The sequence below is a fragment of the Arctopsyche grandis genome, chromosome 6 (genome assembly GCF_051622035.1).
Source record: "Arctopsyche grandis isolate Sample6627 chromosome 6, ASM5162203v2, whole genome shotgun sequence".
In the NCBI taxonomy this organism is placed as follows: domain Eukaryota; kingdom Metazoa; phylum Arthropoda; class Insecta; order Trichoptera; family Hydropsychidae; genus Arctopsyche; species Arctopsyche grandis.
The window spans coordinates 3,105,758-3,129,523 of record NC_135360.1 but is presented as its reverse complement, the minus strand read 5'-3'; the positions used below and the strand labels follow the sequence as shown (position 1 = coordinate 3,129,523).

At 39.3% G+C, this 23,766-nt stretch overlaps 6 protein-coding genes across 9 annotated transcripts in view; 4 read left to right on the top strand and 2 right to left on the bottom strand.

The window, feature by feature from the left end:
- The window catches only part of LOC143913498 (uncharacterized), a 54,872-nt gene extending 39,782 nt beyond the window's left edge, over positions 1-15,090 (top strand). The window contains exon 4 of one of the 2 annotated variants that reach the window (XM_077433339.1): positions 14,496-15,090. In XM_077433339.1, the coding sequence (XP_077289465.1) occupies positions 14,496-14,893 (398 nt within the window). In that variant the 3' untranslated portion in view covers positions 14,894-15,090. The remainder of the gene's footprint in view (positions 1-14,495) is intronic. The other variant, XM_077433340.1, reaches the window with a different exon arrangement.
- The window catches only part of LOC143913478 (uncharacterized), an 89,304-nt gene extending 73,679 nt beyond the window's left edge, over positions 1-15,625 (bottom strand). Inside the window, exons 1-4 of one of the 3 annotated variants that reach the window (XM_077433305.1) lie at positions 13,922-14,104; positions 13,670-13,841; positions 13,362-13,595; positions 10,304-13,229 (exon numbers count right to left, since the gene is read on the bottom strand). In XM_077433305.1, coding sequence (XP_077289431.1) covers positions 11,988-13,229; positions 13,362-13,595; positions 13,670-13,783 — 1,590 coding nt within the window. In that variant the 5' untranslated portion in view covers positions 13,784-13,841; positions 13,922-14,104 and the 3' untranslated portion in view covers positions 10,304-11,987. Of the gene's footprint in view, positions 13,230-13,361; positions 13,596-13,669; positions 13,842-13,921; positions 14,105-15,213 lie in introns of those variants that run through there. The other 2 variants (XM_077433306.1, XM_077433307.1) reach the window with 2 other exon arrangements.
- LOC143913567 (uncharacterized) overlaps positions 1-23,766 on the top strand; it is a 781,442-nt gene that overhangs the window by 49,672 nt on the left and 708,004 nt on the right. The gene's annotated exons all lie outside the window — the stretch shown is intronic.
- LOC143913487 (uncharacterized) overlaps positions 1-23,766 on the top strand; it is a 133,667-nt gene that overhangs the window by 99,621 nt on the left and 10,280 nt on the right. The gene's annotated exons all lie outside the window — the stretch shown is intronic.
- On the top strand, positions 15,216-18,192 carry LOC143913544 (KRAB-A domain-containing protein 2-like). Its single transcript, XM_077433405.1, has 3 exons — positions 15,216-15,679; positions 15,754-15,987; positions 16,187-18,192. Exons 1-3 carry the CDS (start codon positions 15,566-15,568, stop codon positions 17,117-17,119), a joined length of 1,281 nt encoding a protein of 426 aa, XP_077289531.1. The 5' UTR covers positions 15,216-15,565; the 3' UTR covers positions 17,120-18,192.
- On the bottom strand, positions 20,431-23,486 carry LOC143913499 (uncharacterized). The gene is made up of 3 exons (XM_077433342.1): positions 23,011-23,486; positions 22,703-22,936; positions 20,431-22,078 (listed from the first exon to the last, which is right to left on the bottom strand). Exons 1-3 carry the CDS (start codon positions 23,122-23,124, stop codon positions 20,675-20,677), a joined length of 1,752 nt encoding a protein of 583 aa, XP_077289468.1. The 5' UTR covers positions 23,125-23,486; the 3' UTR covers positions 20,431-20,674.

Genomic DNA, 23,766 nt, shown 5'->3' with positions numbered 1-23,766 from the left:
TGTTGCATTAAAAATATATAAATCCGATAGTTAAAATCTCCAAAATGAACCAGGGCTCAATGGTAACGTGGAGAATATTCTTGTTAATGGAGATTCAGTGGACTGATGAAAAAAATAGACTTTATATGTATACATAGATGTAGTTGAAAGTATTCTACAGTGCATTGAAAGCTATGATTTCAATTATTGCCAAATGTATGATTATGTACTTAAAAATAAACTAGTCTTGCAGAAAGCCAAATCTAATGAAAAATATACAAATTGATGTTTAAAATTGTTATTATTTCTATGTCTATATTTTCGTTTATTTTTTACTGTTATTGTTCAAATTAATAAATAATTAATGTTAAAATTTGTTATTTTCATACGTAATATAAATGAAAGATTAATCAGAAGCTACATGTCAGCCCCGTGCGAGCCAAAATCTCGGGGAGAGGATTTTTGATTTTTTCGTGTGGGGGGTCCTGGTTTGACTTGGAAGAAATCTGGCAGCCCTATTTATGGGATAATAATTTTAAACAAATACCACCTTTTTCTGAAATGATATATTCAATAATATTTGACAATTTTATTTCGTATTTCATACATAGATATAGTACATACATGTAACATAAGTCATATATAGCTTATAGTAAATAATTTTGAAGAAATATTACATTCGAGAGGTTTTTCACCAGAGTGGCATCTCACATGTCTCATAGGGGAATATCTTTGAATAAAATCAACCACGGGCGTTGCTCCACAACTACTCAACCAGTTCAGCACAGCTTATATTAACACGTTCAACCCGGCGTGTACCACAGGTGGCCACGCTGATAGTGCTATAGCAGACTATAATTTTACGGTTCCACTTCATTGAGCACCCCAACACTAAAATTCCTATAAAGCTCTAAAGATGTAGGGACAACTCATTATATAAAGTGATTTAATGCTGTCACGCATAATTGGGTGCCGATACGCGTGACAGTGCCGCCACACGGGCAAATGTATGAAATCATGCGCCGGGCTGAATGTGTTAAACAGGTCAATTTCACCAGCAACCCGGTTGAGTAGATATGTATATCGCACTAAATATTGGAGACGTTGCCAACATATTTGTGCGAGCCACAGGAGAAAACAAATCACGATTCCTCAGGTCCCTGAACTGTCGTTTGAAGATAAATGATTTCAAACTGCCGTGTTATTTGTCCGGCTAACTCCAGTATGAATATTCATATGAGCGTTGAGATTTTGTTTCGAAGTAAGCGCTTTGAAACAAATGTCACATTTGAACGGTTTTTCTCCAGAGTGCACTTTTATATGATTCTTAAGGTGGGCTTTGAACATAAACGATTTGAAACAAATATCACATTTGTGTGACTTTACCCCGCTGTGAACAGTCATATGTGTACCGAGGTTGCTTTTTTCATTGAATGATTTTAAGCAAATATCACATTTGAACAGTTTCTCCCCAGAGTGGATTTTCATATGTCGCATGAGATTATTTTTTCTGGTAAATGAATTCGAACAAACGGTACATTGGTGTGCCTTTATACCAATATGATTATTCATATGTCCTCGGAGGTCTTCGTTTCTAAGGAATGACTTTGAACAAATTTCACATTTGTGTGGATACATCCGAGTGTGAACAAACATGTGGGTACCGAGATTTTGTTTCCTGTTGAATGATTTTGAACAAATTTCACATTTGTGTGGCTTTTCCCCGTTGTGAATAGTCATGTGCTTACGAAGGCTAAATATCATTGTGAATGTTTTTAAACAAATATCACACTTGAATGGTTTTCCTTCAGAGTGGCGTCTCACGTGTTTTATATAGTTAAATTTATCAGTAAATGATTTAGAGCAAATGTCACATTTGTGTGGATATTCCCCAGTATGAACGCACATGTGTGCAATGAGACTTTCTTTCTTGGAGAATGATTTTGAACAAACACTACATTCATGCGCTTTTCTTCGAGTGTCGGATAATTTTTGTGTCCCAAGATTGTGCTCAAGAGCTTGGGAATTAATTTTATGATCCAATTCAGAATTTGTAGAACTAGATTTGGGTAATGGTAGTTTGTCTGTATCAATCATTTTTGATCTGCTATTGTCTGAAGTAATTTTTCTTCTGCGTATCTATAAACAAGCCAAACATTATACAATTGATTGTGTGATTATATGCTATTTTTCAGGTGAATTTTTATGGCTAAACTTTAGAATCACCCCGCACAAAAGCGACACCTATAGAAAATTCATAGTTTTATTTTTCAATTAATTAAATTTTAAATTAAACTAGCGACATATACATAACAATTATACATTTTATTTTTCGAAATAACAAAAAATTCAAAATACACACAAATATGGGGATAAAAATTAAATAATACAACATTACAAAATATTAAATCGAAGTAATTTAAACGTCCATTTTATAAAATAAATTTGCATTTAATAAAAAAATCATTGAAAAAAATATTTGCTAATTAAATTTATTAAGTTAATTAAAATGACAGTTGAACTGGATGGATTCCTTCTTTTTTTTATTACTAACCTCTTAGTTCAGAATCGATTTTGTCGTCTGACGAAGTTTGGGTTCTTATCCGATCGTTTTCAAACTCTGCCATTTTGCTCGGTTAGGTCATCAATATAGTTACTAAGGGCCGGATAACCAAGGTGCCGTCTTGAAAAAAACGGACCCAGAGCGTGCTGTGTATTGTTCATTGCATTGTTAAAGGTTCGCCGAACGTTTTTTTTTTTTGGACTCTAGCTTTGTAAATAGAACTAAACCGCCCCAATTCCTAGAAAAAGCACTGAATATCCGGTGTCTAATAATTACTCTTCAGCTTGCGACCTTTGATATTTGACAGTTGTCAATAGTGGAATACTGCAACGTTGCCACTTTTTGTATCTATTCTAATGATAAAATCTATTTTATCATATTTTAAAACAAAAATAACAGATATTCCGGTTTTCGGTTCGGGTCCCTGCTTAGGTCTATATAATACTAATTAATAAGTACATGTTAACCATATATGTCGCTATTAAGTGTATGTGCATGGACAGAAAGTTGCAGTAAACTGAGAAAAAATCAAATTTTCAAGTTTCGTTGCATTTTTTTCAAATTAGTGACTGGATTAAAAAAACTTTTATATACTATTTGAACACATAATTTTATTGGCAATGTATATACACAAACATAACAATTTTAAGATTAATATTTTGTTGATCCGCCTTTATTTTGTAAAACGGCAGCGATACGGCGCGGCATACTTTCTATGCAAGAAACAATGCATTTTTTTATTCCAACATCACTATGCCACACTTCCTTTATATTTTTTATAAGGGACTCTTTATCGGGACTAGGGAGATGACTTACTTTTACTTTTAAAAGTTTCCAGACATTTTCGATAGGATTAAGATCTGGTGAATTGCCTGGCCAAGGAAGTAATGGGATATTATGGACTACCATGAAGTTTTTTATTTTTTTGGCAGTGTTGCATGGTGCATTGTCTTGCATAAAATAGTATGCTGTACCTGCAGTGGTAATGTCTGCTATTGAAGGCAAAAATACATTTCGCAGAACATTCAGGTACTGATCTTGACGCATAGTCCCTTCGACGAAATAAAGGGGACCTGGGCCAGCGGAGCTTATCGATGCCCAAATCACAACACCCGGTGGATGCTTTGTGATTTTTACGATGCAATCGTCTCGGAACGCCTCGTTGGCCCTTTTGGGAACGAATTCTCTCATTTCTGGAGAAATTACGACGCATGACTCATCCGAGAAGTGCACCTGCAAAAATACAATGTAAAAATGTTTAAAAATTCAATATGAATTTAGCAAATTGTTTAAAGGTAAATTTTTACGATGCGGTACAAACGATCGACAAGCGCCAGACATACTGAACCACAGATTAACAACACGTGTACCTTATGCGTGCGCACTGCTCGCACTTACACTAAGCGAAATCTACCCGAAGTCACGACATACACCTACCCTGTATACGTTCTGTGCTTCTGATACTTTAGCTCCGAATTTTGCCTTATTAAACTCGCCAAAAAGATCCTACTCAATTTTAATAATTGCACTGTGCACATGGAAAGGTTACTCGTCATCTGATGTGCAATCTATCATTCGTGAAGTCGAGAATTGCGTTTAAAGCAGTCATCCAGTTAATCTGTGGTTCATTCTGTCTGGCGCTTGTCGATCGTTTGCACCAAACCCAAATTTTTACTATACCTTCTTCCAGTCATCAACGGTGAATGCCCGATGACTTTTGGCCCAATTGAGCCGGGCTGCTTTCATTTTTTGTGTAAGCAGTGGCTTCTTTTTGGGCCGCCGTGCTTTCAATCCAGTTTCGTTCAAGCGACGTTGAATTGTTTTGGTAGATATATTCACCCCATCGCCAATTAATTGCTCCCTTATAGCTTTTTTTGTGATGAAGCAATTTCCGAGTACAAGTTTTACAATTTTACGTTCAGAACTGTGAGTGGTTTTTTTTTTTACCCCACACATATCGTAATGGGTTGTGAAGATGTCGGCACCCGCGAGTGACAATTTTTTAATTTTCACTACCGATGACACACTCACTCCCTCCAAAGCGGCTATTTGCCGTAGGGAGAGTGCTCCCGATTTTAAATTACTTAAAATACTCGCTTTCTTTGCCACGGATAATGTGCGCTTTGATCCCATCTACAAAAATAATGAAAATTACCCAACGTGTTACAATTTATTACATAAAAATAAAACCAAACATTTAAATGAGATATTTTAAATTTATTTTAAATTTATTTTAAATTTTACTTACTACTTCAAGATGTATTTGATGATGTAAAGACAAAAGACTCTTTATAAAATTAAAAATCAAATACAATTAGACACTTGATGGCACGTTCAACACTTGGCGTTATTCACTGAGAAATTACCTCATCTCGTTAACCGTTTGCCCGCGGCCGTCTTCTATGAAAGCTTTGGGCGACAAGTCTGTAGCGCGGCTGTCTTCCATATAATTTCTGAACTTTGCACGGGATTTTGAGCCTTATATGCGCCTATTTCAACTGTTTTAAGGTTCAAAATTGGTTGAATATATTACTGAGAGTTGAATGCCATCTATTCAATTTGCTTAAAATGAATATATACCAGTCAAAAATTAGTTTTTTGTGGAACCATACTGAAACCTCCTGTTATGTGACGTCACGTCTTCATACAATTTTGAAGAATGATTATTTGACAATTAATCCAAAACTACGAGATATATTATGTATTTTATTGTTTAAAATAATACTTAATGTGTTAATTAACATATCTGGTTACTTGAGTAAATATTAAAATCTGTATTCAAGGTCGAAAACTCGATTGCCAAATTCGCGAAAAAGGTGCCGCTGCGTACAGGGCTTGATCGCTATATATATTGCCGCGGGCAACGGGTTAAGTATATTGCAACTTTCTGTTCATGCGGTGTATATATTTTATATTTTATATAGGTGTCACTATATTGAAAATGGTGCGGGGGTATCTAAAGTGGCCCCATTTTAATTTTCGATCAAATGAATGTTTCGTTTGGAATCGTTCTAAGCCACTCGAATTCCATTAACTTACCTCTCTATTGTTTGATGAACTCGAAATATTTGGTGGCAAATCACCACCCGACTCGTCTTCCCATATTACATCTTCCAGCAAAACTTCCTCCGGCTTGATTTCCAAACACTCGTTTAATCTCAACCTCGACGTTTTGTCACTCTGAAGACAAGCGTCTCGAAAGCTGTTGAGCAATTCCAGATTGTTGACACACGAATGGCATATCATATCTGGCAGTTCGTCATTTTTACAAAACTACAAATGAGAAAGGAATCGATGATTGCTAGGATGCGAGAATTAGCAATAGCAATGAGTAAAGTGTGACTGACCTGCAGCCGACAGCAGGTCCAAACGAGTTGAACCAATCGTAGTGGATGAGATCCGTCATGGATGGAGACGAAAGCCTCCGGTGGAGCGAAGCAGAGGCAAAGTCTGCACTCCATTGCTACTTCGACAGGAGAAGCACAAACTTCTGGAGTGGAGGGTGAAGAGTGGGTGCTGGTTGTAGACGTTTTAGATGTTTCGTGTTGAGGGTCGTTGATATGCTCTCCTCTAGCGGTGACGATTCACACTGACCTTTGTTTGACGTTTCGTGCCTAGTACCACTTCGATAAAAATTCGGTAATTGGATTATTAGTCACATTGCGATGGTCACAAAGACTATTTTTGCTATGAAAACCGCGAATGCGAAATATTTAGCAGTCGCGTTTTCGTTAGTATAATAGTTATCGTTAGTACGATGGACTTTTCGGCTGCTAGATGTTCCGTTACAGAGATTTTGGTGACTCTTGGGGGAGAGCTTTGTGATCAATGATCACCGAACCAAAAATTCGATACAAATTCAAAAATGGACATAAAGTATCCGTGCGCTAAGCCACCGATATGTAGCAATAAAAAATCTCAAACAATAGAAAAAACCCACAAAATACCCACTTTTGGCACAGCAATACTAGATTTTGAGTTAAGAGGGCTGGACACCAGCGCCTTGTTCATACAAACGTATTACACTTCTCCCTTCCTCAATTATGGCACTAGAGAAATTATTTTTTAATATGCTATGGATATCCATCATCGGGATGCATCTATCGTTTTATGGAGGATGAACGAATGAGACGACTGGCATGTTAATGCACGTGTTTATTATATGACGGCTAAAGGCAGAGTGAGTAGTGGCTCTCCGAACCCAGCCGAGTTGGTTCCCACTCGCAGGAAGGCAACCAAACTCGACCATGTCGTATAAGCGAGCCGCCACAGTTTTATTTTTTTGATTAGTTATTTTTTATAGGAGCCGCCAAACATCTATAAAATCGCCTCTTTTTTACACCCACGAAAAGAGTCCAGCGTGCTTCTTTAACGGTCGATATTAAAAAAAATACGCGCATAGTTGCAGAGAAAATATCTTTCTCATACTGATGATGAAATTTTTTTAAAAATTGGTCCAGTTTCTGAAGAGAAAATAGGAGAATACGAAACCTCAATTTCGTCGATTTAAAATACGTATTATCTGGTCGAAGCAAAACTGTCGCATTCATTCAATATATATATATATATATATATATATATATATATATATATATATATATATATATATATATATATATATATATATATATATATATATATATATATATATATATATATATATATATATATATATATATATATATATATATATATATATATATATATATATATATATATATATATATATATATATATATATATATATATATATATATATATATACTAGCTGTATTACCCGGCTTCGCTCAGTGTTTATAATATAAACCGCTTAAACATGACTAAGCTAATTAAATTAAAAAAAAAAAAAAATTAAAAAAAAATTTAAAAATTAAAAAAAAAAATAAAAAAAAAATAAAAAAAAAATAAAAAAAAAATCAAAAAAAAAAATAAAAAAAAAAATAAAAAAAAAATAAAAAAAAAATTAAAAAATTTTTTTTAAAAAAATCAAAAAAAAAAATCAAATTTTTTTTTTGCCTTCTAGGGCTTCGCCCTCGGCGCCCCCCTGAGCCTTTGCCTTCTAGGGCTTCGCCCCTCCACGCCCCATGAGCAATTGCCGTTTAGGGCTTCGCCCCCCTTAGTTAATGCCTTTTAGGGCTTCGCCCCTCCGCACCCCCATGATTAAATGCCGTCTAGGGCTTCGCCCCCCTTAGTTAATGCCTTTTAGGGCTTCGCCCCCCGCGCCCCCAAGATTAATTGCCGTTTAGGGCTTCGCCCCCCTTAGTTAATGCCTTTTAGGGCTTCGCCCCTCCGCGCCCCCATGATTAAATGCCGTCTAAGGCTTCGCTCCCATGATCAGTTGCCTTTTAGGGCTTCGCCCCCCACGCCCCCAAGAATAATTGCCGTTTAGGGCTTCGCCCCCCTTAGTTAATGCCTTTTAGGGCTTCGCCCCTCCGCGCCCCCATGATTAAATGCCGTCTAAGGCTTCGCCCCCATGATCAGTTGCCTTTTAGGGCTTCGCCCCCCGCGCCCCCAAGATTAATTGCCGTTTAGGGCTTCGCCCCCCTTAGTTAATGCCTTTTAGGGCTTCGCCCCTCCGCGCCCCCATGATTAAATGCCGTCTAAGGCTTCGCCCCCATGATCAGTTGCCTTTTAGGGCTTCGCCCCCCGCGCCCCCAAGATTAATTGCCGTTTAGGGCTTCGCCCCCCTTAGTTAATGCCTTTTAGGGCTTCGCCCCTCCGCACCCCCATGATTAAATGCCGTCTAGGGCTTCGCCCCCCTTAGTTAATGCCTTTTAGGGCTTCGCCCCCCGCGCCCCCAAGATTAATTGCCGTTTAGGGCTTCGCCCCCCTTAGTTAATGCCTTTTAGGGCTTCGCCCCTCCGCGCCCCCATGATTAAATGCCGTCTAAGGCTTCGCTCCCATGATCAGTTGCCTTTTAGGGCTTCGCCCCCCACGCCCCCAAGAATAATTGCCGTTTAGGGCTTCGCCCCCCTTAGTTAATGCCTTTTAGGGCTTCGCCCCTCCGCGCCCCCATGATTAAATGCCGTCTAAGGCTTCGCCCCCATGATCAGTTGCCTTTTAGGGCTTCGCCCCCCGCGCCCCCAAGATTAATTGCCGTTTAGGGCTTCGCCCCCCTTAGTTAATGCCTTTTAGGGCTTCGCCCCTCCGCGCCCCCATGATTAAATGCCGTCTAAGGCTTCGCCCCCATGATCAGTTGCCTTTTAGGGCTTCGCCCCTCCGCGCCCCCATGATTAATTGCCGTCTAGGGCTTCGCCCCCCTTAGTTAATGCCTATTAGGGCTTGCGCCCCATGAGGCTGGGCCCCCCGGGCCCCCTTCGGGGCCCCACGGGGCTGCGCCCCTTGTGGCGCCCCCTTTTGAGCCCCATGGGGCTGCGCCCCATGAGGCTGGGCCCCCCGGGCCCCCTTCGGGGCCCCACGGGGCTGCGCCCCTTGTGGCGCCCCCTTTTGAGCCCCATGGGGCTGCGCCCCATGAGGCTGGGCCCCCCGCGCCCCCTTCGGGGCTTCACGGGGCTGCGCCCCTTGTGGCACCCCCTTTTGAGCCCCAAGGGGCTGCGCCCCATGAGGCTGGGCCCCACGGGGCTGCGCCCCTTGTGGCGCCCCCTTTTGAGCCCCATGGGGCTGCGCCCCATGAGGCTGGGCCCCCCGCGCCCCCTTCGGGGCTTCACGGGGCTGCGCCCCTTGTGGCACCCCCTTTTGAGCCCCATGGGGCTGCGCCCCATGAGGCTGGGCCCCCCGGGCCCCCTTCGGGGCCCCACGGGGCTGCGCCCCTTGTGGCGCCCCCTTTTGAGCCCCATGGGGCTGCGCCCCATGAGGCTGGGCTCCCCGCGCCCCCTTCGGGGCTTCACGGGGCTGCGCCCCTTGTGGCACCCCCTTTTGAGCCCCATGGGGCTGCGCCCCATGAGGCTGGGCCCCCCGGGCCCCCTTCGGGGCCCCACGGGGCTGCGCCCCTTGTGGCGCCCCCTTTTGAGCCCCACGGGGCTGCGCCCCTTGTGGCGCCCCTGGCGGGGCCCCATGAAACTACTCGCTTTGCGCCCCCGCGGGGGTGAATCCATTGAATCGAAAAAAACAAATCGGCGCCCATGGATCGAAAAAAAAAAAAATCGAATCACTTGTTCGATGACGTCACCGATCTACGGACGAAGACGACGACGACCAAGGATATTTACATACATACAAAGTCTCTTTCCAAATTATAGATTAGATATTGATACATATATATATTATCGCATTCACTCTGTCCGAGCCAACAAACCCACATGGCCGTGTTTTGGGCTCTTACGGGCGCGCACTCATGTTTACGAGGCGCGCTCATCTGTCAAAACAGACGCCCGCCATCCGCTGGCTGAGACGGTACTGGCGTGGCTGGTGGCTGGTGGCTGGTCTACCTTGCCTGACCAGTGACCAGTGACCAGCTGCAGCCAGCGTACTCATCCACAGCCCCCGCCATAAAGGGGCACAGGCGAGAGGCGCCGGCAAACTCCCCGGCTCGCCATCTATTCGTTAATAAACGAGGATAACCCGAGCTGACGTTTCTAATTCCCCACCCCGCCCTGTTCCAGCACGTGCTCCAGAGCGAGCTGAACACACACAGAGACGACGACACACACACACAGCCACTGGTCACCCAGCATTTACACACACATACAGCTCCTGAAGCTATCGTACACACTCAATATATATATCGGAGAGAGGAACGGCAACAAAATTAAGGTTTCGGGTGTACAGTCCTCTTAAAGGCTGCAAAAGCAAAAAAAAAAAAAATGTGAAAATTGCCCATTTATTAAAACGTTTATATCTCCTAAAATTTTATTTTTTTAACATAGATACCAAAAAGACCTGACAGGTAGATCCAGAGACATGTAATAATAATAGAAGTGGCTTTAGGCGTTATATTGTTGTCAAGTGACGATTGTCCACAGACATTCCTAAATAATTTTAGCATCAGCCGTATTTGATGCTTGGTGCTCGACGTATGTCCGATAAAAACTTCTCTGTTTGTTTATATTACTCGCAAGATGGGCAAGCATCGGTAAAATTGCACAATGCATTAAAAAATACACAATAAACAACATGGGATACATTGTTATAGGTAAATTGATCTAAATGTATTTCGTGCGTTCTAGCGTAAATATAGAGATGTACCGCGTAATATTGACAGCAATTATTTATTCGTAAGGGCTCTTCTCTTATTATAACATTTCTCTGGGTAAGCCCAATTCCCCTTCCTACACAATTAATTACAAACATTGCAGCATTTTATTACATAAATGACATGAAATTAGAAGAACATGAAATTAATAATTAATTAATTAATCCATTGAGAGATCTATAGATTTAGACTTGTACATAAATTTTTACATATTATACATAAATCATATTCAGATATTGTGACAGTGGGTAGGATGATTTTTGCCAATATAGAGGAACTGTTTCAACAATGAAAACAGAAAAATTGGCAAACTCTGATAGGGAACGATCGACCTGGAGTCACAAATATCCAAGTCTGACCAGCAGCATTACACATATGTATACCATTGGCGTGCGGTGAAATTCTCTCTCTTTTTGTCGTAGAGCCTTATTTAATGTGTGCGAGCAGGATACAAGGGGAACAGCTAGTTCGTCTTGTATCCTGTTCGCGCACGTTAAGTAAGGCTGTACGACAAAAAGAGATGGAATTTCACCGCACGCCACTGATGTATACTCGGAATATATTCTTTTAAATCGAGGTCAACTCACAGGATCGAACCCGGCGCTTCTCAGTACTAGGCAAAAGCCCAACCACCGAACCATGCTGCTGGCTAAGGGGGGCCTTAATACCTTCGGGGGGGCGCCTGGAATTCTCGCTAAACCACTGGAATTAGTAGTAAATGCTTTTCAACACATTTTTAGTTATCCCCCCGAATGCACTTAGCGGGGTAGCGGTTACTCGGGGTCGCATTCCGGCAGAGTTCTCAGAATCCACAGCGGTAGCGTGGGACATCTAGTACGTGACCATAACAACATAACAATAGGCAAGCAAACCGGACGTTGAAGATGTCCCGAGAGACCTGCCCCTTATAAGGCGGTACTTAGGCGATATCAAGACATTCTGGACGGAGCACTGCCAGTGCTTGTATCTCCTTAATCACCAATAAATGCTGTGACACGACTTTGGTCTTTTACTTGGATCCTCCACCCACCTCTACGTAACAATATATGTATACAGTATTCATAGTGATGTTAAGTAATAAAAGAATTCATCGGACACAACACCAGTATAATATATTTGCGCAAATAAAAATTCACACAAAAATAATATAACATTTTTGGAAACCTTACTGCATACAATATCTCTAAGTTACAGTGAATGGTTTTAAAAAATATCAAATTTGATCAGATATTCTCGAGATTGGTATTTGAAATGTTGCATAAGGCATTAAGATACCTCAATAAATAAACGGCTTTAAACAAGCACCTTATTTGTCTGACTTACTTCAGTATGAATATACATGTGAGTACCGAGACTTCGTTTTGAAGAAAAAGATTTTGAACAAATAACACATACATGTGACTTCACCCGAGTATGAATACTCATATGTTTACCGAGGTTGAATTTCAACGTGAATGATTTTAAACAAATATCACATTTGAACGGTTTTTCTCCGGAGTGTAATTTCATATGTTTCGTAAGGTTGGATTTTAAGGTAAATGATCTAAAGCAAACGTCACATTTGTGTGGCTTTACCCCTGTATGACATTTTAAATGCACCAAAAGTGTATACTTAAAAGCAAATGATTTTAAACAGATATCACATTTGAACGGTTTTTCTCCAGAATGAGATATGTAATGTGCCAATAGGCTATTTTTACTGATATATGATTTTAAACAAATGTCACATTTATGTGCTTTTATCCCGGTATGAATACTCATGTGTACACTGACGTCACGTTTTCTAAGGAATGATTTCGAACAAATTTCACATTTGTGTGTATATACCCGAGTGTGAACAATCATGTGGGAACCTAGATTGTGTTTCGTATTGAATGATTTTGAACAAATGTCACATTTGTGTGGCTTTTCTCCATTATGAATACTCTTAATGTGCTTACGAAGGTTGAATTTTATCGCGAACGATTTTAAGCAAATATCACATTTGAATGGTTTTCCTCCAGAGTGGCGTTTTACATGTTTTACAAAGGTAGATTTGTTATTAAATGACTTCGAACAAAGGTCACATTTATGCGGCCTCACCTCACTATGAATATTCATGTGTAAGCCGAGGTTAAATTTTCTCGGGAATGATTTCGAGCAAATATCACATTTGAACGGTTTATCACCAGAATGGCATATCATATGTCTGACAAGGGTATATCGTAGAGTAAATGATTTTGAACAAATATCACATTTGTGTAGCTTTACTCCTGCATGAACACTCATGTGCGCAGTCAGGCTTTGTTTCTTATTAAATGTCTTTGAACAAACGTCACATTCATTAAGCCTTTTTCGAGTATGAGATGTCTTCTGTGTCACAATCTGTTCAGGAGCAAATGGTTTGTCTTGGAAATTAATTTTATAGTCCAATTTAGAACTTGTAGGGCATATTTTTTCTAAAGCTTTTCGTAGTGGTAATTCTTCCGCAGGAATAGTAATGGGATCTAGCATTTCTGCTATGTTATCATTTGAAGTAATTTTTCCTCCATGTATCTATAAAATAAGCCAAACGTTATACAATTTTATAGTGTAGTTAAATGTCATTTTGTATGTGAATTTATATTATTGATTAAATGAATATTTTGTTTGGAATCGTTCAAAGGCACTCAAACTCCATTAACTTACCTCGCCATCGACCGGTGAACTAGAAATGTTTGGTGGAAAACAAGCACCTGATTCATCTTCCCATTTTAAATCTTCCAGCATAACTTCCTCCGGCTTGACAGTCATAGACCTGTCTGATCTCATCCTAGAAGCTTTGTCACTCCGAAGACAACCATTTCGGAAGCTGTTAAGCAACTCCAAATTGTTGACACACGAATGGCATATCATCTCTGGCAAATGACCATCTGTCCTAATCTGTAAATGACAAAGAAAATAATGATTGCGAGTGTTAAAGAGTTGGTAATAGTAATGGTTTAAGTGTAACTTGCCCGCAGATGACAGCAGGTCCAAATGCGTTGCACCAAATGAGTTGGATGAGAATCGCCATGGATAGAGACGAAGGACCCTGCTGGAGCAGAGCACAGGCAAAGTCTGCACTCCATCAGTACTTCGATAAGAAAACCACAAACTTCTGAAGAGTAAATAGTGGACAATGTATACCTAGATGAAGACGTTTGGAGTTAAAGGTCTTTGACATGCACGAGGTGCTGGTAATGGATTGGGGTTGTCAGTATAGCTACCAAATTCTCTTTAAGTTTAACTACTCCAATATCGAATAGTAAATTATGAAGTACATACATATTCGAATATGTATATCTGAAGATTTTCAATACAAAAAAAAAATTAGTGAACAAAGCTTCGGAGAACGAGTTGTCGGTGAACGACTAGTCGTGACACCTCCTACTCTTCCACCTTTTATAACTGACAGACACCGAAATAAATACAAGTAACAGCCTTACAAACTGTTATTCATGGCGAACGATTTTTACGCAAATTGCACGACAATCGTTGCCACTAAAATCGTGAATAAGGAATATCTGGCACTCGAGTTCTCGTTAGTGCAATATTTCGCGTGGCAGTTTCGATTGATGGAGTTTTTGGGTGCCAAACATAATAACCATAGATGCGCCCTTACGCTCTAAATCGGTCACTCTCTCTCAGTAGCTAGTTAGCTTCTAAGTAGTAAGGCCACGCAGAGGGCATAGACAGCGGTATGCAACAGCGGTCGACAACCTCTGCCACAGGTGTTATTAAATGCATGCTTGTGGAAGTTACTAATGTTCAAATATTGTAATAGTTAATGATGGTTTCCAGTACACATAGAACGGCCATCCTGCACCACAACATTCATCACACGACACACCACCTCAGCACCATCATCATCATCAAGGCCTCGTCCGTTCCCACGAGCGTCGTCACGCCGGGACGGGCGGCAGTTGCCACAACACCTCCACGGGCCACAACGACTCACGGTCCAGCTCGGAATACCATCATCAACCATATCGATGCCCCTGCCGCCCCCGCCGCCCCACCAACCGACAGCCGAACGAGGCTCGGACGAGCGGCGCCTACAAATCAGGCAGCATCACATCGCCACGACCACCGGACGACCCACCGTCCTGGTCGCGACGTCGCCGCCCTCGAATGTACCGGGCGGTACACCAACACAGCGGATGACCCACGTCAACAAAATTTTTTCTCTCCCAACTTAATATTTTTTTTTATCTTTCTCTGATTATATAATTGTATATATTGTATCGCTGATGCTGAGGGGGGAGTGATGTGGCGGCTCGGTATACGACATGGTCGAGTTTGGTCACCTTTCTGCGAGTGGGGACCAACTCGGCTGTGTTCAGTGTAGCTACCTCACTCTGCCTTCAGTTATTATAAATAAAGCACGTGCATCAACATGCCAGTCGTCTCATTCGTTCATCCCCCATAATAATAAAATTGATTATTTAAGTAGGTGTCTGTCAATCTGTTGTTGAAAAAAATATATAGAAATGGGTTTTAAATGAGATATTTTACTAACAGAGGCGTTTAAGCCAGATGCGTGTGTAGCTGAGCGCAGACATTGTGGTGCTTGAACTGGTAAAAGGATTATTCCGCAAAAAGCGATCTCGCGCGAGTCACTAAAATCTCGATCACGGAACATCTGACACTCGACTTCTCATTTGTACAATATTTCTCGTTAGTACAAGCTTTCGATTGATGTAGTTTTTGGGTGTCAGATGTCCCGTGATTGAGATTTTAGTGACTTGCGCAAGGCCGCTTTTTGCGAAATAATCACCGAACCATAATTAGCACCGAAATCGTCTCAGGAGTAGCTGGCAACCCTAGCGACAACATCCAGTTATCTTCGTCTGGTTCACAATAGAGTTGCGATGGAGTGTCGACTTTGCCTCTGCTCTGCTCCAGCCGAGTCCCTCGTCTCCATCCATGACGACCCTCATCCACCTCATTTGGCGCAGCGTATTTGGACCTGCTGTCATCTGCGTGTTAGTTACACTTCAACCATTGCTATTGTCTTTTTGTTAGTCCTCTTAACTGTCAAATCCTTTATTATTTGCAGATTAGGACAGGTGACGAGCTGCCAGATATGATATGCCGTTCATGTGTCAACAATCTGGAATTGCTCGACAGCTTTCGAAGCACTTGTCTTCGGAGTGACAAAACTTCGAGGCTGAGATCTGACGAGACTTTGACTGTCAAGCCGGAGGAAGCATTCCTGGAAGATTTAAAATGGGAACACGAAACGGGTGCTTATTTTCCACCAATCATTTCTAGTTCACCGGACGATGGCGAGGTAATATTATAATATAATGGAATTCGATTCAAAGAATTAATTCATCTGTAAAATGACATTTGATTACAATATATATATATATATGAACAACTCAACAACATTCAACTCCAACTCGACAACTTTTATCCAAGTTTGTTCATCATCTTTCGTTTTATAATATAATATTATAGTAGTTTTTATTAATTTATCATTTTTTTAGAAAATTCTATCGAAGATGAAGGAAGACATGAAGAAAACTTTTTATGAAATTTTATCAAAGACAATGCCAATTAAGAATAACGCCGCAATGAACTTAAAAAAATATAATACCTTAATACAACAAGTGAAAGAGGCAAGAAAAGGAGATAAAATGAAAAACAAGCATTGGCTGCTAAAACATTATGATGTACTAACTTTGGGTGGAAAGGAGCATCTCATTTCCCCGGTAGTGAATTCAACCCAAACTCTCTATTATATTCCTACTGAAGAGATGTTCGATATTTTATTTGACACCCATCAAGCTATCGGTCACGGAGGACGGGATAGAATGAGAAAAGAGTTGCAACGGAAATATAAAAATATTATGTATCACGAAATTCAATCGTTTCTGAATATTTGCGAGCCATGCTTGCAGAAGCGAAAGACAGAAAAAAAAGGTCTTGTGGTAAAACCGATGATATTTTCCCACTTCAACAGCAGATGCCAGGTGGACCTGATTGATTTCCAATCTCAAGCAGACGGGGAGTATAAATTTATTATGGTTTATCAAGATCACTTTACAAAATTTGTCATCCTGAGAGCGCTGAAAAGCAAAAAAGTCGAAGAAGTGGCGAGTCAACTTCTCAGCATATTTTTTTTATTTGGAGCACCGGCAGTATTACAATTTGACAATGGACGTGAGTTTTGTAATAATATTATAGAAAATCTAAAACCAATTTGGCCTGGGTTAAAAATCGTACACGGCAAACCTCAACACACCCAGTCACAAGGCATTGTGGAGAGAGCTAATCAAGATGTAGAAAACATGCTGAAGGCATGGATGTTGGACCAACACTGTAACAATTGGAGCAAAGGGCTGGATTACGTCCAATTTATGAAAAATAAGGCATTCCATTCAGGGATCAAACCGTACGAAGCAATTTTCCCCGTATGAAGCAATGTTCAGACAAGCTCCAAAAGTTGGACTGTCATCATCGAATTTGCACCCTGATGTTATTAAAAATATAAATACCAAAGAAGCCCTTGAATGCGCCTTGGCCAAAGTTGAAGTACCAGAAGCAGTTCAGCGGAAGCAGAAGACACGGCAGTATTAATAGAAGAAATTGTCGAAGATGATTATGTAAGAATTAAGGTTCCCGGTGTAGATAGAAGAACGGGGGATGCACGGTCACTTTTAGCAACCGTACTCACCAAAACAGAAGATCAATATTTTCAATTAGGAACAAGAGACGGTGTGTGACGAATAGGACTGTATTCTAGATCTCAATTTAGTGTCTGTCCTGAAAATTTGATTTCTGCTGAACTCATTCCAAGTAGGGAATTACCACTACGATCCATTGCTAATACGCAGTCTGTTGGGTCGGGACAAGGTTTTGAAAAATGCAATTGTAAAAGGAGAAATTTAGAAAAAGAAACGGGTTACGATATTCATCATTACATTGAAATCATTCCAAGGGGAGCCCACACATAGTCCAATATATTGACGGTTGGTTGAAGTTTTGATCTATTGCGGCTATTGGTTATATTTCTATTCAAACGAGCTTTTGTAACTTTGTGGAAAACAACAAAGAGTCAAGTTTTATTGTTATTGTTAAGCTAGAAAGCTTAAAAATATAATGTCTAAATCTAATAAAATAACTCGAAGAATTTTTTTTATTACGATTCGTTTACAACATAACATCCTTTTTTATTATGCATAAGGGTTGATTGGATACATTAGAATCACTTGATAAGGATAGTGGACGCACGTGATCAGGATAATACCTGAGCTTCAATGAATATATAGGTAGAAAAAACCTTATCTGGAAATTATCTTATTATGAAAATTATTTTATATAGACTAAAATTATGTCAAATACACTAGAACCACTTTATTCATTCTAGAAGACTATCTTTGAAGCAATGTATTATATTTTTATTTAAATCAAATGAAATTAATTTATTTTAAAACAATAAAATGACCAGTGTGACCTGACAAGTTGCCCCAAAGCGTCACACCAGTCTTACAAAAAAAAAATAGAAAGAAAACAACAAAGAAAAAGCAATAAAAATTCCAATCATTCATCGCATTCAAATAGTCTCGTATTGAATCTCAAGAAACTAACCAGCTCATCAACATGACAATTGAACAGGTCAAAATGCTCATCTATCACATTAAGGAACCGGATAGCCTTTACAAGAGACGAGTTATTGAAAGCAGACGTTTTCGCAGGAATAGGTTGGTGGAAAAGTAAATGATGACGCAAAACTCTACCACATTCAGGCGCCGAAAATTTAAATTCCAATAAAATCGAAGGGTTGTCAATTCTTCCCTTTAACACTCCAAAGAAATATTTGGAAATGGCAATAATTCTTATCAAAGATAGTGAGTCAAAGCCTAGCATACCTTGTAAAAAGGCAGTGGGAAATAAATAAGGGTAATATTTATATTTCTTCATATAAAGGCATCTAAGAATTTTTTTTTTGAACTTTATCAATAGAGAATTTAATTTCAGTAGGACTCCAAATTACAGACCCAAACTCCAATATGCTCCGGACAAGCGAACAATAAAGTAACACCATTATACTCGGATCTTGGAAGTAGTGAGAATTGCGTAAAACAAATCCAAGCATTTTGGTAGCCCTACAGCACATATCTGAAATATGAAGTAAATTTTGTATATAACATTAATAGAAGTTGAGTGTGAGTGGAGTTTGTGAAAGCAGAGACATTCGAATTCATTTTGGCATATACTGTGGAGGTTTTGAATGTTTTAATGTAAATATGAACAAACGAAATTATTGGTCTCAACAAAATCAGATAGTTATTTAAGAAATAGGTATGTATTATAATAATAAAACTCCAACATTCACTGTAAAAATTTAGGCGTTAAGTAAAAGCATTCGAACTAATTTTGATTTGGATAACTGAATAATTTGCAGGTCAAAGAAGTAAATGCATGTACATTTTGAATATCGATAAAACATGAAAGGATGTTGAAAGAAACTCTAGTCTTAATCGATCGCCCTAGAACTTTTAAAAAGTAAAAACGCATATAAAAAATTTTTTTTTTTAAAAACATACCTCTTTTATACATAATTTGTATATAAAATTATTATTTTGAATAAAAATGCCAATAATTTTATTTTACTACCGCCATCTATGTATAAAATTAATGACTATGAGACGTCACCGAGATTAAAAATTTTCAGACTCGTTTCACTTCTTAAACGATATTTTATCTCTATCGTAATGGCGGAGGATCCATTTACTTGTACTGATGAGCAATATGGCAAAGTATGAAAACGATCGGATAAGAGGCAAACTTTTTCCTGAATTGTAATCATAAGTGAAACGTAAAGGAGGTATGTACATATGACACTACTGCTCGAACAATTCATGATCTTGCTAACTATATGGTAAAAAAACAGCTCATCGAAGAATTAAAATTGGCAAAGTACTTTTCTGCAGTTAGATCCACAGATGTAACTAGCATGGCAATTCTGCTCTGAAGTATTCAAAGTATTGAACTGAAGTACTCGAGGTACATATTTGGTAAGGTTATGAAAAAACCAGGATATGAAGAAGTCGAAGAGTTTATTTTTATGAGGTTCATTCAAAGATTATCGTCAGGACAGCCAATATCTGGTCCATTATTGTGTGAAAAGTATTCACAATTTGGCAGCTTCAAAAAGAACAGCTAACTTTAAGCAAAAATCTATAGGAATATAACACGACTTGTGCTATTACGAATCAAAACCAGTGATCTCATCATCGATCCTGTACAAACATGCATAACTCAAGGGCAACGTCCTCTTTGACCATTCCAGAAGAAAGAGTTCATCGCCCGATCGTAAAACGAACGAAACCCAACAGTGATGTCATCAGGCAACCGCAACACATGTCCTGAAAAGTCGTTTACACGTGGCACACGACCGCATTCTTAAACGAACGACGTCCTGGCGCTGACCCCACAGCGCCTGGAAACGAAGACAAAGCATCTGCACACTTCAAGCCAGAACGTATATAAAGCGACGCACCAGCTCCCAACACCAGAGTGAACCTCGGGAGTTCAACCAGCTCACTTCTCCGAAGCTCAAAATTTTGTAACAATTGATCAAAAATAAACGATCCTCTTCCATAGGCCGGGAAACGATCGAAACCTTTAACCCGCCCTATAAATCCATAATTGAATTTCTCAATAAAGAATAGTTTAATATTGATCTTCATGTTATTATATATGGAAATGTAGACAAATAAAAATAATTCATACTGATATGTATTTTTATTTAGAATAATATAAAATATCGATCAGTAGGACGTCCCGATACGGGACCCCACGAGAAGTCTGGGCCGTGGAACTTTACCCCAGCTTCCCTGCTGGTCGGCACTGCATACAACATCTCTAAGTTACAGTGAATTATTTTAAAACAATATCATAATTGATCCGATTTTTTGGACATTGGTATTTGAAATGTTGCATAAGGTCAGATTCCACAATAAATGACTTTAAACAAAACTCTCTCTTGTCTGGGTTACCTCAGTATGAACATTCATGTGATTGCTGAGATTTTGTTTTGAAGAAAATGATTTTAAACAAATATCACATTTGTGTGATTTTACCCCAGTATGAGTACTCATATGTTTACCGAGGTTAAATTTCAACGTGAATGATTTTAGACAAGTATCGCACTTGAACGGTTTTTCTCCGGAGTGCAGTTTCATATGTTTTGTAAGGTTGGATTTCAACGTAAACGATCTTGAGCAAACGTCACACTTGTGCGGCTTTTCCCCCGTATGACATTTTATATGCATCGTAAGTGTGTAATTGCGAGCAAATGATTTAGAACAGATATCACATTTGAACGGTTTCTCACCAGTATGAGATATGTAATGTATCAAAAGGCTATTTTTCCTGACATATGATCGTAAACAAATGTCACATTTGTGTGCTTTAATCCCAGTATGAATACTCATATGTACACTGACGTCACGTTTTCTAAGGAATGATTTTGAGCAAATTTCACATTTGTGTGGATATACCCGAGTGTGAACAATCATGTGTGCACCGAGATTTTGTTTCGTGGTAAAAGATCTTGAACAAATGTTACATTTGTGTGACTTTTCCCCATTATGAATACTCATATGCTTGCTGAGGTTAAATTTTATCTTGAATGATTTTAAACATATATCACATTTGAACTGTTGGCCTCCAGAGTGGCGTTTCGCATGTTTTACAAGGGAAAATTTGCTATGAAATGATTTAGAACAAATGTCACATTTATGTGGCCTTACGCCACTATGAATATTCATGTGTATGCCGAGGGAAAACTTTTCCGAGAAAGATTTTAAACAAACATCACACTTGAACGGTTTTTCTCCAGAGTGGTAGCGCATATGTCTCATGAAGTTGCATTTTCTACGGAATGATTTTAAGCAAATATCACATTTGAATGGTTTTTCACTGGAGTGGCATTTCATATGTCTCATAAGGATAGCCCGTTCACAAAATGATTTCGAACAAATGTCACACTTGTGTGGCTTAATCCCGTAATGATATTTCATGTGTAAAATGAGACAATTTCTGCGTACAAATGATTTTGAACAAATATCACAATTGTACGGCTTTATCCCAGTATGAACTCTCATGTGTTCGTTGAGAGATTGTTTCCAAATAAATGTCTTTGAACATATGGTACATTCATTCAGCACTTTTTGAGTATTAGATGTTTTCGGAATCACAAGATTCTGCTCAACAGCACATGATTTATCTTGGAAATGAATTTTTTGGTCTGATTTAAAATGTGTAGGGCATATTTTTTCTAAAGCTTTTCGTGATGGTAATTTCTCTGCTGGAATGTTATTAGTATCTTTCATTTCTGATGTGTCTGAAGTAATTTTTCCTCCGTGTATCTATAAAATAAGCCAAACGTTATACAATTTCATTGTGTGATTAAATGTCATTTTACATGTGAATTTATATTTTCGATTAAATTAATGTTTTGTATGAAATCGTTTTAACCGTTTACCCGCGGCCGTCTTCTATGGAAGCTTTGGGCGACAAGTCTGTAGCGCGGCTGTCTTCCGTAGAATTTCTGAACTTTGCACGGGATTTTGAGGCTTATAAGCGCCTATTTCAACTGTTTTAAGGTTCAAAATTGGTTGAATATATTACTGAGAGTTGAATGCCATCTATTCAATTTGCTTAAAATTCATATATATCAGTCAAAAATTAGTTTTTTATGAGACCATACTGAAACCTCGTTTATGTGACGTCACGTCTTCATACAATTACGAAGAATGATTATTTGACAATTAATCCAAAACTACGAGATATATTATGTATTTTATTGTTTAAAATAATACTTAATGTGTTAATTAACATATCTGGTTACTTGAGTAAATATTAAAATCTGTATTCAAGGTCGAAAACTCGATTGCCAAATTCGCGAAAAAGGTGCCGCCGCGTACAGGGCTTGTTCGCTATATTTATTGCCGCGGGCAAAGGGTTAAGTCACTCGAATGTCATTAAATTACCTCGCCATCGTCTGGTGAACTAGAAATGTTTGGCGGAAAATAAGCACACGTTTCGTCTTCCCATTTTAAATCTTCCAGCAAAACTTCCTCCGACTTAACATCCAAAGACTCGTATGATCTCATCCTCGAAGCTTTGTCACTCCGAAGACAAACATTTCGAAAGCTGTTGAGCAATTCCAAATTGTTGACACACGAATGGCATATCACATCTGACAGATGGTCACCTTTCCGAACCTGCAAATGACAACGATAATAATGAACGCGAGGATTAACGAGTTGGTAATAGCAATGGGTTAGGTGTAACTTACCCGCAGCTGACAGCAGGTCCAAATACGCTGCACTAAACGCGGTGGATGAGGGTCGTCATGGATGGAGACGAAGGAGGCTGCTGGGGCAGAGCAGAGACAAAGTCGACACTCCATCGCTACTTGGGCAGGAGAAGCAGCCCACTTCTGGAAAGTGCAGAGTGGACAATGGATGCCTAGAAGTAGACGTTTCAAATGTTTGGAGTTGAGGGTCTTCACAGGCCGACATGCAATTGGTGCTTGTGATGGACTTGAGTGGGCTTACTAGGATTCTAGGTAAATTCGTCAAATATGAGTTGTTCGAAGCGAGTAGTTGGAATAGCAGGTTACCAGTTTTTCGAATTATGTATTTTTTGAGGTACATAATTGGACTATTCGTCACATTGGGGTGGTCACAAAGACAATTTTTGCCATGAAAATCGCGAATACACAATATTTGGCACTCAAGTTCTCGTTACTATGATAGTTATCGTTAGTATGATGGACTTTTCGGCTGCCAGATGTTCCGTTATAGAGATTTTAGTGACTTTGTGACGAGTAATTTGTGACCAGTAATCACCGAACCATTTTTTGAATGTGAAATGGCTCAAGAGGGTGACCGTGAAAAAGTCGAAAAGATTCGTTTATCATGCATTCATATATAGGACAGGAGGTTATGTTGTGACCGTAACCCGGCCTATGGAAACTCGTTGTAGATAACAGATGAAATTTATTTTCTTCAGTATACAAGTTTATTGTCAGTACAGAAAATTCACGGGG